Below are 17,883 nucleotides of genomic sequence, written 5' to 3'. Positions count from 1 at the left end.
GAAAGAGGTCGGTTTCTTGGTAGAGCTGATGATGACTATGTCTATGGAGGAGGAATTCAAGTTGAGCAAATGGACAGCAACCAGGATGTTGGTCAGTTTGTAAATGCATCCAGCCTATCCAGGAGCATCCCAGCTTCAACTATTGGACCTGAAACTCCTTTCTGTGAGCCTCCAGCTAAAAAGGGACGGTCTAAAGTGCCTCATTTTGGTGATTGGAATAAGGGAGAAAATAGTACATACACCGCTTATTTTGAAAATGCTCGTAAAAATAAGACTGCAAGGACTGTGCCAGACCCCGTTGAGCCCAAGCTCAACCAAGATGTCAACAATAGAGCTAGGCCTCCTGCTACTATTGGAACTAAAATTAAGGCAGATGGTAATCATCAGTTGAGTATTTCAAGCAGAGGGTCCAAATCTATGGGTACTTCTGAAACTCCTTCACATATTCATCAGAAAGGATGCAGGCTTCAGCAAAGACCTCCAGCTGGTCGTGGTAATCAAACTGTAAGTGCTCTTTAATATCTGCAGAAACAATTTTTTTATAATCAATTACCTCCATCAAATGATCTTGGATTATTTATTATAAGAAAAAAACACAAAAACTTTACGTGACTAATAACTTATTGTTAAAACCTTTACAGCCAGATAGAGGGAAAACAATTCCAGCATGGGGTGTCTGGAATACTGATCCCCAGCAAGCTAAGGGTTTTACGGGTGTTTTCACAAGGGCTAAAGAAGAGAGGCAAAAGGTTAATATTGCATCATGTACTTACTTGTCTGTTGTCTACAGGACTTGTTTTTTATACTCACTAATTTATTTTAGTTTTTGGATTAGCAGAATGGATGCTTCGTAAATTGGGGAAGGAGTCCTCTATTAGATGAGGATTCAATTGCTGAAAGAGGTCGGACTCTATTTAGCTCTGATAATGACGATGTCTATGGAGGAGGTAATATATTTAAAGTTAAGCCAATGGACAGCAACCACCAGGATGTTGGTCAGTTTGGAAATGCATCCAAAAGCGTCCCAGCTTCCACTGTTGGATCTGAAACTCCTTTCCGTGAGAAAACCAAACTCATACAGGTTAGTATCATCTCTATTCTAGTGCAGTAAATGTGTAAAACTTCATTCTGTACATGCTTCCACTAAAGCCAACTTTGATGGCTGTTTCATTAAGAAACAGATTTGCTGAATGTTATAATGAAATAAATTCCTCTCCGTTGTTTTAGCTTTGGCATCGTTTTCATAAAAAATGTACTACATTCTATAAGAAAGCAGCATCAAGCGTGCGGTGATGACCCTCAACAATGACATTCATCAGCATCATCTATTTATTTCACCTGCCAACTTATCACTCCAATTAAGAGGAAAAGGTCAGCCTTTTATCTATGTATCTTTACCATTAGAGAGGGGAGTACTTGCAGTTGCAGCAATTGGTCAAGTCACTCGAATTCCAAGCATGAGTCCCGGAGTTTGACTCCCACAGATTAAATGCAGAGTACAAATTCTTCACAAATAAATGTTTGATCATATCAGAGTAAAGGTTTAGCTCCTGACCTGTGCGTTCTAGGATTAGTAGGATCTGGCATAGATTATAAAGTAACGATATGGTATGGTCCTATGGATACAGTCTTAGGCGACGAGGCACTTGATATGTGCACCACTTCTCCCAGGGTCTTCTTAATTGCAGCATAAAATTGGGCTTTTCTTAAGTTTTTTTACTTTATTGTAAGACAGATAGATTTGTATTAGAGAAGACAATCTTTTCATATTTTTATGATTGAGCTAGCACTGTGATTATGTGTGTTGCCTGTTTAATTTTGTATTTGTTTCAACATAACGGGGTTGGCCACTTGACCTAGTTGAGAGCAAATGGTGATGTTCACTAGAAGATTAGCTTTTGAAATTATTCGTTTTTTTTAATCATAATGTGGTGACGGAAGGGATATTTGGTCGTTGGGCAAACACCCTAGAGTCAAACTACCTAACTAACCACTAACCTAAGTATAATGGTAAGTAAGGGTCATTCTTCCACAGGGACTAAGGGGAATCACCGACAAGTGTTAATTATAATAAGCTAGACCGAATCAAGAATTGGAAGTTTATGGATTAACTACTTTAGACTAAAGAAAATACAAGGGAAAGAAGTGCTAGGGATAAATGGGGTTTAACACCAACCAAACCAAATAATTGATAACAAGGATAAATTATGAACATACATGGGTGATAGAATGGGAACTCAATGTTACCTTCTTTCAAAGCCACAACACTAAGCATTTCCTAGACCAAACAACTCACATAATAAGAAACAAAGTCTCAATGATAGGAAGTGGATTTCTAACTCGAGTTTGTCTTTCAATCGGTCCGAGAAAGCTTAAGTCACAAATAATTGGGATTTCTCACCTAAATTATCACACTAAAGCATCCTATTTATTGAAACAAAGTATCCATAGTCATGAAAGAAGCATAATCCAATTGTACAAGAAATGACTCACTACCAAACCCCATCTTTCAATGTGAGTAAGGGAATGAACACATGAGCATAAAGTGGTCACCAAAATACACATGCAACAAGTTATTCAAGCACAAACAAATATCAATCCAAAGTAGAACATGAATAAATCCAACTCAATCAACTATGGTTTGGTTGGGTTTTCACCCAACCCCTAACTAAAGAACTACTCACAAATCATGGATAAGAGTAACATTCTAACATTGAACATGCAAGAACAATTAATAAGGATTAAGAGAAAATTAAGATTCACAATAGCATATAAAAACAGAAATTAAGAAGAGAAGAGAGTAAGAGATTACTACTTGAAACTTCAAAGTTGAGGAGAAATGTTGAAAGTGAGAGAAAAAGCTTGAAATTATCTTCTACAATGCTTGAGTTTGAGAGATTCTAAGCTAAAACAACTAATTAATTAAAAATCTACATTGTTAACTAAGAGAAAGGGCCTAAAAAGACTAAGGGAGATCACCCCTACAAATGAAGCCTAAGGGGTATTATATAACCCCCAAGTAAAAGGACTGAGAACACGAGGAAACGACCCGTCTATAGGTCGGCACGGACGTGCCAAAGGTTGCACGCCGTGCATTGTAACACCCCCAAATCTCCCTCTACGGAAATACTTGTATAATACATATAATTATACCGTAGAGATAGACTTAGGCGTATTACCGTCGCGTGATTACGCAAGGCTACTCAAACTTACTAATCAAAACCAATACTTTGCAGCGGAAAACTTCAATATTCTTCTTTTATTAATAATAGACCATAAATAGTAACCATTGTCATGAGTACTCAAAAATAAACATCAAAACCAACATTTCCTCGAAACCATCCTTGGAACTCCATATGCTCAATTATTGACTCCACCAGAAATTAGTCAACACTGCTTACCATTAAGGTAAACAGGGCGAGCCAAAACAAAATAAGAAATACGGATTAGCAAAATATTCTAAGTACGATAAGTGCAAGATAATTAAACTCAAATTATTAGCAAACATGCTTTTGAAATCAATTTCATCCTTTCCAATAATTTAACCAATAATTCCAACTCAAAATTCCAAAACCAATTTCAATAATCAATATCAATAGTCAATTCAATAAACCAATTCCTCTTTAAAATCCAATTCCTTTAAAACTAATTCCTTTTAATCCAATTCCTCACCCAAGTGTGCACACCCCCCAAGCTAGTCTCCTTATATTACAAGGTTATCCTTGAGGAAAGACCCGGTCATACAAAGTCCAAGGCCTCATCAATAAACTAAATCCGCATAGTGGAATTACCAACATGCTTGTAAAGCATTAATAACAATAATTCAATAAATCCTCTTTAAATCCAATAATTCCAACTTTTAATAATAATAATTCAAACTCCTTTTTATTTAATTCCACATGCTTTCAAAATCGAACCTTTTAAACATGAATAATAATTTTAATTATTCAAAACATGGTATAAAATCAATACTCAAATTTAATTATTAAAACCAATTATTCAAACATGCTTTTATTTCATAAATCATAATTCAATTCAATTTAATTCAATCATCATAAAATCATTCAAACATGCATATTCAAACCAATCACTTTCAAGGTATCTAGCCACCTAATGTACCTTGATCCTTGCTTAGCAAAAACACACAAAAGGAATTTTCAAGAATCTTGATCAAACACACCCTACAAATAAATATAACCTTAATCAATATAAGGTTAACAAATAATCACAATAATTAAATTAAAAACCCCCCAACTATATGTACATGAACCTTTTAAATTAATTTCTCATAAACATCATTAAAAATCTGATTTTATATAATTAAAACTACTCATAATAATTTTTATAAATCCCCCATAATAATAATAATAATAATTGTAATACCCGAATATTTTATGATTTTATATAATATAATTTATTGAAAAATAGCTTATTTTTTTATTTATTAAATAACTTTCCTATTCTCATATTTTTATTTTAGAGTTCGGAAAGTTTTAAAACCCTATTTTAATTTAAATATGACTCTTTATTTTTTTTTTTTTAAGCGTATAAAAACTATTCTAACCCTATTAAGTTTTTGATACAATAATATTATGCAGCCGTTTTTATAAATAATTCCTAGCTTTTCCTTCTTTCTCTTTACTCCACTCTGTTCGTGGGTTTATAGTTGCAGCCTTCTAACAATCTTTGCTTTAGATAAGTTTGTCTCCATGATCATTAATTGGTCAAACTAACTACCTTTATTCCAAAATTGAGTCATGTGCATAGTGGTGAATTGATGATCGAGCAGTGGAAGGCTTGTAGTAATCATGTCATGTGAAATTGCAGTATTGTGTCCTTCTATCTATTAGATCGGTGGAGTGTCTTGCCTAAGGTAATCACACAGATTTATTTTAGAATTGTTTGTATAATTATTGCTTTATATTATTATTGTATAATTGGATATTCATATGCTTGAGTGTATATATATTTGATTGACGTATATAATTTTATGATATGATCTGATTTAATTGTCTTGTTATTATTGTTATATTGATTGATTGTGTTATTTTTCTAGGGTTTTTAATGTTATTGCTATAGGGAGTATTGTTCTTGAGGTTTTAGGATTATTAATGCAGAGTATTACTTTGGGTTGATAATTAATTAATTTTGGGTGGTAGTATTATTGCCCTAAGAGTTGAGATAATTATGAATCGAATTGTCATGTAATTTGGGATCTCGTACCATTATTGAAATACTATTTATTATCAAGTTAATGATTATTTGATCTATGAGATCAAAAGGGTGAACATTATTATTTAGTTCTTGGTTTGAGGCTCGGCGTTATATACCTTAGTACTTGGCATGTTGTTAAGCGGATGATAATCATGAGTTAAGAATGAGGTACAATCTTTATTATTTATTTTTCTATGGTCCCCTACAGTGGGAATTGACCCGTATGTGGTCTGGTTTAAGGTGTTTTTCTAGTTATTGAGAGTATTCAAGTTTTTATACTTGTTGGTTTGTTATTCGAATTACTCATGTCCAAGGCTAGGTATAAAACAAATAGCATGGCACACTTATGGGATAGAGATTTGAGTAAAGAATTGTATTTTTATTTGAGGTTGGGTTTGACAATGGTTACTTTTTAGAGTACAAAGTTATCTTATCCTTAAGGTATCAACGTGTAATGTGGTTTTGAACTACATAATATTAATTGTTAAATTGAGCTAGTAATGTCAATTATTTTATTATACTCGATCTATATTCTGATATATGGTGATTACTCAGCTTTTTGCTGACGTGTGTGCTGTTTTGCTATGCTACTTGTGTTTGCGGCCATGTCTTTTTCTTATGGTGGCCCTGCAACGATCTATTTTGTAATTTGTCCTTAATGGTGAGCAGTCAAGATTGTAACAGGTTGATCAAGTGATGATCGTAGCTAAAGGAGCTCAAGTGTTTCGATTAGTGTTTTTATATCGAGTTTGTAAAGTTGTATAAATAGCTCACCTAGCTTTGTTGGGTTATAATTTTTGGGTTTTGTAAGCCTTAACACTTGACAGGTTGTCGAGTGTGGCGGTAATACCTCCGATTTAGGTGTATGCTTCCGCAATTTTATTTAAAGGTTGTCTATTTTTTTTCCTCTATTTATTGTTTATTATTAGTTAGTAAATCGGGGGTGTTACAATAATAATAATAATAATAATAATAATAATAATAATAATAATAATAATAATAATTGAATAAGAGAAGAGAAGAAGAAAAGATAAGGAACCAAGGAAAAGAGAACAATTGGATTTGCGTTGGAAAGATTAGGCACAACTTGTAGAGGCTGTAACTCCTTCGATATAAATCCGAATTGGGTGATTCTTGAGCCTAACCTCAAGAATTTTTCGAGAGGAACAATCTTCTGTAAAACGTCAATACCCCAAAAACTGACCAGAAGTGCCCGAAAGTTGGCTTTAAAGATAAACGGGATGATTTGTGTAAAAAGAGGAGAAGAAAAGAAGAGAATTGGTGTGAAGAATGTGAGAGGTATGGAGGGATATTTATAGGCTAGCTCATGCAAGAATTATGGCAAGAGAATGTGGGAAGAATTATGGCAAGTAGGGTTTATGGAATTACTTGGAGATGTGAATGAAAGAAATATGAAAAGTTTTGATGGTGATTGTGTATAATAAAATATGGAAGGTATGTTTGTCATGAAAAATAATATGGCAAGGAAGATTACTTGAGGAATAATCAAGAGGAATAAAAGGTAGGAAAATATGATGATCAAATATTAAGAAAATGGAAAAATAGAATTAAGGAAAATAATAGATTTTTGGGAGATAATTAAAACTACAATTTACCAAAATAATTTCCCCCAAAATAATTCAAGAGGGCCGAAAATCTTGAGCTTTCCATAGCTCAGATTTTCGGATTCCCTTAGTAGTATTTAGGAAGATTTTTGTTCGGTTTAAGGAATAAAAATAATTGTGTAAATAATATAGAATAATTAATTAAATAATTAATTAATTAAATACCAATTATTCACCAATAAATAACTAAGAAAATCAGATTTTCTATACATAGAAAATCAATTTCCTAGCTAAATAAATGGGAATTTTCGGCCATTTAATATAATTAATAAAATATAATTTTGCTTTAAAATATCCGAAATATATAAATATTTCGGTTTTAAAAATAAGATAAATGGATAATAAATCTTATCCAAAATAATAATTAGATTTCAAAATACTTTTGGCACCAAAATTCAAATATCATTTTGGCTCCAAATAATAAATTTACTAAAATACCCTTTTATAAAATAATTCCTAATTAATTAATTAGAAAATACAGGGTATTACATGCATACATGTTAAAATACGAGCAGTAGCTGCTGCCTAACCCTGCACGGACGTGCTTAATTTGGCACGGACGTTTATTGGCACGGACGTGCAGCCCTTTTCTGGCGAAACAACTTCTTTTCGGAAGGTCATAACTTCTTCATTACTCATCGGAATAAGGCATGTGACCAGTCGTTGAAAAGCTCTTGGGATGAACTTTAATCTCCAATTTGAATCACTTCAAAATGTTGAGTAGAACAAAAGTTACGGTCATTTGAAGTTGATCTTAGTGCAAAAATCCTTCCAAAACCCTTCCAAATACTCTTATTTCACTCTTGGACTCTTTTCCTTGTTTCTTTCATTCTTCCATAGTTCCCTTATTTCCTCCTCTTGCCTCCAACTTCTTTTCTTATTTGTCCAAAAGCTTCAAAGTGCCTTCTTTATACCTAAATATGCACCAAAACACTAGCAACACCGTGAAGCATAGGATACACAAAAAATGCATAAAAATAAAGTAATTAATGAACTAAGACATTGATTTCTCACAATTTTAAGACTCAAAATCACTCTAAAATCATACAAAATTGTAAGCTATCATGTGGTCACTCGGATAACAGATATAAGGTCTTTCACATTGAAGAACTTAAAAAGGAGCAATGGTGGAGAAACTAAAGACTGATTTTTACTCATTTTTCTTTTATATAATAATATTACACATCAAAAGTTTTACTTATATATTTTTACTTATTAAGCATATAAAATTACTTAGTTAGGATCATCTAATCATATATGAAACGTACTTCCTCCGTTTCTTTATAGTTGCAATGCACACTTTATCACGTTATTTAAGAAAAGTGAACCTCACATGTTATAATACACCTAAAATGGGGTTAAAAGGTTGTTAAGAGTATAATCAAGTGGGCCATGTGCTTTAATTAAGGGTAATAGTACAATTTTCACCATAAAAACCTTCCTTTAATGGTGTGTTACAACTATTATGACATTTCCATTTTAGGGAAAAAACTATAAAAAAAAAATGGAAGAAGTATCTATGTTACTTTTTAAAGGGAAGACCCTTTTTTGGTTGGGAATTTTCCCTTTTCAAAAATACCCTTCATTAATATACAAATTTACTATAAAAACTTTTTTTTTTTTGAGAAAATTGTGTTTTTTATTAAACAAATAAAGTTTGACAGTTATTGGATTGTACATGGATAATTTAATTAATAAAATCAATTTTTTTTTTAAAAAAAAAAAAAAACAAATACACGTTCATGAGTTCATCCCTTTTTTTTTTTTTTTTTGACAATTATTGAATTATACAAGGATAATTGGTTGGAAAAAAAAAATTATACAAGGATAATTTAATTAGTGAATTTTTCTAAAAAAAAAAAGGGATAAAAAAAATCAAATATTATCCACATTAGACATACAGTTACCAACCTTTGATTCCCATATATACGTTCATCCTACTCTCAAAAAAAAAAAAAAAAATTGGTTATCTTTCATTGAATTGAATTTGGTTTATAATTATCCAATGCATTATTTACAAGACAACACAAGAAGATTACCAAAGAATCTTCTGTATAAGAAGATTACAAGGTATTTACATAATTTTTGGTTTTAATGTACAAGAGAAGCTTTTGCTAGCTTGAAAATTATGATTTCATTGCTTTGTATTGGTGATTGCTCCTAAGTACCACCCTTTTTTCCTAACTTTGATTTCTCCCGAGCTTCCTAAATTGCTTTGTTCCATTATGTACTCTGTATATAGTTAATGTCAAATTGTGGTTTTTCTTTTTTTTTTTTTTTTTTTTTTTTTGAATTGGAGGCGGGTAAGTATATGTTTCCATATAATTCATCTTCTTTAGTCCCAATATAGTTCCACGCATGTTGACATTTTCTTTTAATTTTCTCTCTATTTTTGGTCCTTATAATGTAGTTTTTTTTTTTGTTTTGATTAAATTTTTAACGAGTAATATATAAAATTTATTTTTATTTATTTGGGAAGGTTGTCATTAGTCGACACTCTTGGTTTTGATTGAATTTTAACAAGGAGTAATATATAAAAGTTATTTTTATTGAATTATATTTGGGATGGTTGTCATAGTCATTGGTCTACACTTTATCAAATTTCATTAGAAATCTTTTGGGGTTATTTTACATTTTTACTATTGTAAATAAGCTGTGAGTTGCTCCTGCCTTTTGTATCATGTAATTTATGTTATATATTTTCACAACCTATATTACTCAAACCTTTGTGCAAATTAAAGACTTAAAGTATATCTTTAATTATTACAGATCATATTGCTATAATGACAATTTGGGACATAGAGAGGGGTAACGAATTTCAATGTCATAGTGTAATATAGTACTCCATATAACGTGATAATAATCTTTTTTTTATGATCAATTAGTACTTTTTACTAAATATCTTTATTTTACAGTCATAAATTTTAAAGAGTTATTATATATACATAGACAAGTTTATAAGAATAAAGTTATCCAATTATTAGAGCAAAATTAAAAAGGTAATCGCCTCTAAGCTTGTAATATTAATACAAACTATTTTTTTTTTTTTTTTTTGAAAGTAAAACTATATTAATACTATACAATTCATTCTCAATGTTTAAGCATATCAAGTGTATAAATTTTTCTTACACATTTTTTGCACTTAACTATAATAAGTTTATAAAATATTTGGCCATGACTTTATGACATGTAGTTTCTTGAAGCGATTATAGACTGTCAAGACTGAAAACCAGAACTCACTGCAAGTAGTCTTTAATTTAAATAGGCTCCCTGGATCATCTTAAAACCCTAAGGCTAATCCTATAAGGACATACTTTTCTTCTCGATCTCTTTTCAAACGGGCAAGCTTAAGCGTATCTTCTTGAAATTGGGAAACTTAGACTATAAAGTATGTATTGTAAGTAAAAAATTTGCATTAATTTGTTATGAGAAGTTGAGCACAGTAATTTATCACTAGCAACTTATGTATTTGTGTTATGTATGCATGTATGGCATACTTGGTTAGTGTACTAGAACATTTAATGAAGCCTATATGAAGGTTGTTCTAAAATTACATTGAGTAACTTTTATGCCTTTTGCAATCCAATGTACTCAAGTTTGCTACGTGGGAGAGTGAGCAAATCCACTCAGTTTTCTTACAAAATGTATAATTTATTTCCTAGCATCGCAATTTATATGGATTAACAATTGATTTCATTTCATTTCATTTAAAGATGTAGACATGTTGATAATAAATTTGTTTTACTAATTTTGCATATACTAGTATACATTGGTAATTTAGAGGGTTTTCTTGACAAGAGACTAAAGTTGATAAAATAAATTAAGGGTTTGTTTGGCATGGATTTTGTTTTCAGTTTCTACTTTTTTTTTAAAACAAAATACCAAAAACAGAAAACAAGAAAAAGGTGTTTCCACTTTTCTATTTTCAGTTTTCAAAATTATCATGGTTTTAATAAGTTTGACTAATTTTTGATTCATTATATGACATATATCATATGATTTTAAAAAACAAAAAACCAAAAAATAGAAAACCACAGTGATGTCAAACGAACCCTTAAAAAATGGGTGTTAAAAGATAAAGAAACTTAAGATTGAAGATTGATAAAATTACGGAGGGTTTGTATTTATTATTATAGATTTATAGACATTGACATTGATAGGGTTGGGTTGAACACTAATAAAGGTTGCATTTTAAACTTAATTCTTAGGTAAATGTGTCGATTTTATAATTTAATTTTTTATTGCTACTTAAATCTTAATAATATAATTTATTTATTTCCAATTTTAATCTCTTAATAAATCAGCCAAACAAATGCTTCATCAATTTTTTAAATTAAAAGTGATAAATTCGACGGATAAGCTAAATTTTTAGGCTCTAATTTTAGGCCGAAGGACACGGTGTTATATATGGTTTCCGTTTCCCCTACGATCTTGGCTGGTAAAGTATTTTCCAATTAACTCACCTTAACCGATTGTTGCACGAACTGGATTTAAATTCTAAATTCTCTTTTTTTTTTTTTTTTTGAGGGTAAATCAAATCAAGGTCCGACAAAGTTTGAAAACTTTGGGGGAACAAACTCATACAAACACGTTTAGAGTTAAAATCCTAATTTCACTTAATCACAATTTCACAAATAAAGATTAAGCTCCTATATTATTCTTATAAGGCATTTCATTAATTAAAACTAACTTCATTTTAAAACTAACAACTTAACACATAAAAAGCTATACAAACTCTAAACTAGAGATTTAAATTAAAACAATCAATCAACATTTACTAGAGAATTGTGAATATATTAGGGTTACAAAATAAGTAGTTTAGAGTACGTAGTACTAATGTCTTATTGAATCAAAAGAAAAAGAATTAAAAAAAATTGAGCTAATATAGCAAAAATGAAGAAAAAAATTACAGTAATTTTATTCGGTTTTTTAGGTGGATTAAAGTTCTAATTTTAGGAAAAATTTTCAATCGGGTTTTTGTGATAGCAAAATTGCAGTAATTTCAACCAAATTACACTTAGTTTTTCGAATTATCCATTTTATTTCAGAATCAATCAAATTGATATAACCTAGGTCATTTAGACCCCTTGATTGAATCATTTCTCAAATTTTCTGGGCTATAAATGGACGGCTAGTTGCTGGTTGTTAAACAATTGTGTTTAATTTGTTCTCTGTAAATCTCATTCACAATAATACGGCCGCATACAATATATAAGTAGGTATTCTTGGAGGGCAAGATCAAGTATTCTAAAATAACCCACAAAATCTCCTAGGATATATTTTCACAATATTCACAATTATCTTGTTTCCTAAAATATATCCCAATACTCCCCTCAAGTTGGAGCAGTCAAATCTCTAATGCCCAACTTGCGAAGAAGAAACTCAAATTTGACCTTTCCCAAGGCCTTGGTGAAGATATCTGCCAACTGAAGTGTTGAAGTGTTGTAGGCACATAAGGAGATATAGTACTATCCATGATCGCATCCCGTACAAAATGACAATCTGCCTCAATATGCTTTGTGCGCTCATGGAATACCGGATGCTGAGCAATATACAAAGCAGATTGACTATCACATAATAGGCGCATCCCATTCTCATGACGCACACCTAAGTCTCGAAGTAGTTGTTTCAACCACTTTAATTCACAAGTTACACCGTTCATCGAACGATATTCCGCCTCTGACGAGCTTTTAGCCACCGTGGGTTGCTTCTTGGTCTTCCATAACACAGGAGATAAACCAAGTAACACAAGCCAACCAGACAAGGATTGACGAGTTAATGGACAACTTGTCCAATCCGAATCACACCAACCTTCCAACTGTAAAGCACTGTGAGACCTCAAAAAAATACCCTCACTTAGATTTTTCTTCAAGTACTTCACAACCCGCAGACCTGCAGTCCAATGCTCTACTATAGGATTTTGCATAAACTAAGATAGAATATGAACAGAATATGTCAAATCAGGTCTTGTCACAGACAAGTATATCAAGCGACCAACAAGTCTTTGGTACTTCTCAACATCCTGTAACAGTTCACCCGTTGCCAGAGCCAACCTGTAATGTTGTTCCATAGGAAACTCTGCAGACTTCACATCAATAAACCCAACTCTGCAATGATATCCATGGCATACTTTCTCCGACAAATAAAAAAAATCCCTGTTTATTTCGAATTACCTCTAGTCCCAAAAAATATTTTAGAGCTCCCAAGTCTTTTATTTTGAAACAACTTCCTAAGTATGCTTTAAAACTAATCAAAGTAGTCTTGTCATTACTTGAAATGATTAAATCATCAACATACACCAATACATTCACCTATAAATTCCCTTTCGTTAAAATAAATAACGAATAATGTTTAAAGCCATAGTTTTTCAATACTGTAGTCAGTTTTGCAAACCAACACTTAGGAGTCTGTTTTAAGCCATATAATGACTTTCTCATTCTCAAACTTTGTCAAGAGTTATTATTTTCAAAACCAGGAGAATTTTCATGTATACCTCTTCCTCCATATCACCATGAAGAAAAGCATTGTGGACATCCATTTGATGAACCTTCCAATTTTTCACAGCAGCAACAGCAAGAAATGTTCGTACTGTTGTCATTTTTGCTACCGGGGCAAAGGTCTCATTATAGTCTAGACTCTGTACTTAATGATTACCGAATATGACAAGTCTCGCCTTTAATCTCTGCAAATTTCCATGCTCATCATATTTTTCTTTGTAAACCCATTTACTACACAGAGCTTTCTCCCCGGGTGGCAACTTTTCTAGAGTCCACGTACCTTGTTCCTCCAGAGCTCGTATTTCATCGGCCATGGCTTTGCGCCACCCATCATGCCTCATTGCCTCTTTAAAGTTTCTCGGTTGAGTGCTTCCTGTAAAAGCAACTACATATTTTCTATGTTTTACAGAAAAGCAATGAGGATTAACAAAATGTGTTAAAGAAAATTCAGTACCTGAGGAAGTCGATGTCACGGGTGAAGATGGACTTTTATTCCGTATGGTGTGAGTAACATAGTCTCGAAGCTTCACCGAAGGGAACTTTTCTCTCATCCCTTTACCCAAATTTTGCTGAGAATCGGTCTCCATTATACTCACATCTACTAGCTGCTCTGTAGACTCGTTGCTAGTACCTGCTATCTCACGAATTTCGCTGCCCTCACCTGTGCACACATTGCTATGCCCTGCTGAAAACCCAACGTCCTAGCAGAAACGTGAGGAGTGATGTTGTCAGTCCATTCCGCAGGCTGCCTGCGGTGCTCCTCTGTGTGTGTCGCGGGCTGGTCGCAGAGGGTATTGCCTCCCCACCTACGAAAGCATTCTCATGCTCAAGCCCCTCATCATCACTATGACAATCGTCCACCACGTAGGTATGAGTTACACTGCCCGATTTCTCACATGAAAAAGAGAATATATGCTCATGAAAAAAAACATCACGAGAGACAAAAAAACTCTTTAGTTTCCAAATCATACACCTTCCAACCTTTCTTCTCAAAAGGGTATCCCACAGAAATACATCTCCGACTCCGTCTAGCAAATTTATCACCTTTGCTACATTGATTATAAGCATAGCACAAACACCCAAAGACACGCAAATAATCATATGAAGAAGGTTTAGAAAATAGAACATCAATAGGAGTTTTGTAATTGTGCAACCTAGAAGGTGTTCTATTAATCAAATGACAACCCGCTTGCACACATTCACCCCAAAATTTCAAAGGAAGATTAGCTTGAAACCGTAAAGCCCTTGCCACATTCAAAATATGTTGGTGTTTTTGCTCTACCCTCCCGTTTTGTTGAGGAGTGTCAACACATGAGGTCTCAAATAATATCCCATTGTCAAAAAAATAATTTTTCAAGGGGGAGAATTCCGTTCCATTATTACTTCTAACAATTTTGATTTCTTGATTAAATTGACGTCTAACCATAGAAATAAAATTAAGAAACATATATTCAACTTCCGTTTTATTACTAATCAAATAGGTCCAAACACCCCTAGAAAAATCATCTACGATAGTGAGGAAATAGCGAGCACCACAAGATGATGGAATCCTGTAAGGCCCCCATAAATCCACATGAACAAGTTCAAAACTACGAGTAGCTTTATTATAGCTAATGGGAAAACTACTTCTATGTTGTTTTGCCCTAGGGCATACATCACATGCTTTATTTTTAAAAGTACTACTAGGAAAACTAACAACCGGAAGAGATTGCATAACTTTTGCCGACGGATGTCCCATTCTTTGATGCCATAGCCGAAATGAAGATTTCCCGTCCACAACCAAAGTCTTCACCATTGGAACACCATGGAAATAATAAAGTCCATCTTGTCTTTCACCCGCTCCAATCACCTTCCTCGTCGTTAGATCCTGAATAACACAAAATTTGTTAGTAAATTGCGTAGTGCAATTAGATTCATCACACAATTGAGTTGCGGAAATTAAATTGCAATTTAATTGGGGTACAAAAAGGACATTCTCAAGCTTCAAGCCCCCTTCTAGAATCACCGAGCCAATTTTTAATGCATTGGCATTTTTCCCATCCGGCAATCCCACAGGACAACTTTTCACATTTTTCACATTAGTCAAGAGAGATAAATCACAAGTGACATGATTAGAAGCACCGGTGTCTATTATCCATCCCAAATCGGCCTTAACATGAAGTTTGGGCCTTATCGAGTTGGAGCTTTTGAATCTGAGCCGACGTGACACCCGTGAGAGCATTACCATCAGCGGCAGTAGAAGACCCACCACTCGTGGGCTGTGAGGCAACCTGCCCCTGTCTTGTTGGCGCAAACAGGGGCAGCAGCTCCTCCCTTTGAACGACTCCCTATACGACCTCCGCCACGGCCAGCAGTAGAAGCACCACGCCCCTGACCATGACCTCCTCGAGGTTTATCACCCCACCACTCCGGAAAGCCATGCAATTGAAACCTGATTCAATGTGACCTTCCCTATTGCAATGGGTACAAAATTTGTTACTATTATCATCCAAACGAGACCTTGGAGTCGAGTCATGTTGAAGCTTAAAAGCAACTGCGGTGTCACGGGTCTTAGAAATCTCTTCCCTACACAAACGTTCGGCTTGAATCACTTGTTGATATGCCTTAATCACTTGTTGATATGCCTTGTCCACTCCTGGTAAATGCTCTTGAGCCAAAAGTTGCCCCCTAATAGAAGCATACTTGTCATCCAGGCCTATCAAAAAATGATGCACATAATTCTCTTCACGTAATTTCTCAACTTGAGAAATTATATTGCACGTACACTTTCCACAGGAACAACAAGATGGGACTGAAACATAAGTATTCAATTCATCCCATATTTTTGATAAACGACCAAAATACACAACTACGGTTTCGGTCAAATCTTGTTGGCACGCACCCAAGGAGAATTTCAATTGACAGATCCTTGTGCCACTCACAACACAAAACCTGTTTTTGAGATTTGTCTATAACAATAGAGCATCATCATAATCGCCAATTGTAGGTCGAACAGTTGAGTCTAAAGTGTTTGTAATCCAAGAAACCAACATCGATTGGACAACAACCCAATCTACCATCTTCTCATCATCAGAGGTCGGTTTTGAAACCGAGCCATCAGTAAATCCAAACTTTCGTTTGGCCTTCAACGAGGTCTTGATAGCCCTCGCCCACTCATCGTAGTTCTCACCACGAAGTTGAATCGGAATGATAATGTTGCCAGGAGCATCACTCGAACCCAAATAATAAGTCAAATCCACCTTTGGTTTGTCATTGCCTCCATCCTTATCATTACCTCCAGCCATGATAAGTTCTCACAAAAACTTACGTACAGAATTTCTGATAGATGTTAATTCTCACACTTACAATCGATTGCTCGTGAATAATGAATATCACGCACAAGAAAAAAATTGGATCAAAACCTAAGCAATTGATACCATACAATTGTGTTTAATTTGTTCTCTGTAAATTTCATTCACAATAATACGGCCGCATACAATATATAACTAGATATACTTGGAGGGCAAGATCAAGTATCCTAAAATAACTCACAAAGTCTCCTATGATATATTTTCACAATATTCACAATTATCCTATTTCCTAAAATATATTCCAATATTGGTTCGTTCTCATAATCGAAACGAGTTCATTTTTATCTATGTTGATTAAATGATGATATTGGCAGTTTCTTAAACTATTCCAAACTTTGATTTGATTACAAAGTAATGGGTGTTCCTAGAATTCGGTATATAAATTTAATTCGAGACCTCTTAACATGAATTATAATTGTATATATTATGTTCACTTATATATTATATTTGTTTTGTAGATTTACAACTATCAAAGAAAGCGGGAAGAGAAGAAATAAGAACAGCTGAACGATGAATGGCCTTTTTTTTTTTTTAATTTGTTCCTCTTGTTGTGTTTTTTTTTCATAATATAATTCCTCTTGTTCATTATTTTCATGCTAAATTCATTGTAAATATTGGTTTATTATTAATCTATTCAATTATTATTGTTAGATTTCAAATTCAATATTACTGTATTTCGTTACAATATTATTATTTTTTTCCTAATTATTATAGCAAGAGATAAAATTCGGTATTTTCTACATAAAATACTATACATTACTATAGCTTTTTTTTTTAAAAAAAAAAGTAGGATTAGAGAACGGTCATCTTTATTTTTATATTTTAATTAGGGAATAGAGAACGGTTGTGTCTGACGACCGTTCTCTATAGTTGAGTTAATAGAACGGTTACATGAACCTTTCTATATACTTTACACATCGCTTAACAGAAGAACGGTCCTGAGGCGTTCTGTAAAGCTTATTTAAACCGTTCTATAAAGCCATTTTTGTAGTAGTGCCACTTGTCTTTAAATAAAAATTAATTTTAAAAATATTTATAAAATGAAGAAATAACAATTTATTTGGCATTGAATTATTTAATATGAGAATAATAATATGCATATTTTAAGTTATGTATCAATACACATAATTATATGAGCTAACTACGTGCAATATATATAATATTTACAATGTTACACATAATTTTTTATTTTATAAA

At 33.0% G+C, this 17,883-nt stretch overlaps 1 protein-coding gene across 1 annotated transcript; it reads right to left on the bottom strand.

The window, feature by feature from the left end:
• Window positions 1-13,482: 13,482 nt before the first annotated feature.
• On the bottom strand, window positions 13,483-16,620 carry LOC145570840 (uncharacterized). The gene is made up of 7 exons (XM_081629967.1): window positions 16,367-16,620; window positions 15,836-16,267; window positions 15,585-15,767; window positions 15,300-15,396; window positions 14,847-15,203; window positions 13,791-14,037; window positions 13,483-13,709 (listed from the first exon to the last, which is right to left on the bottom strand). The coding sequence occupies exons 1-7, from the start codon at window positions 16,618-16,620 to the stop codon at window positions 13,483-13,485; spliced, it is 1,797 nt and encodes a 598-aa protein (XP_081486093.1).
• Window positions 16,621-17,883: the final 1,263 nt, after the last annotated feature.

Source organism: Chenopodium album, chromosome 12, assembly GCF_948465745.1.
Source record: "Chenopodium album chromosome 12, dcCheAlbu1.1, whole genome shotgun sequence".
Classification (NCBI taxonomy): Eukaryota; Viridiplantae; Streptophyta; class Magnoliopsida; order Caryophyllales; family Amaranthaceae; genus Chenopodium; species Chenopodium album.
Note: the sequence above shows the minus strand (reverse complement) of the source record. Positions and strands in the feature narration are given on the sequence as shown.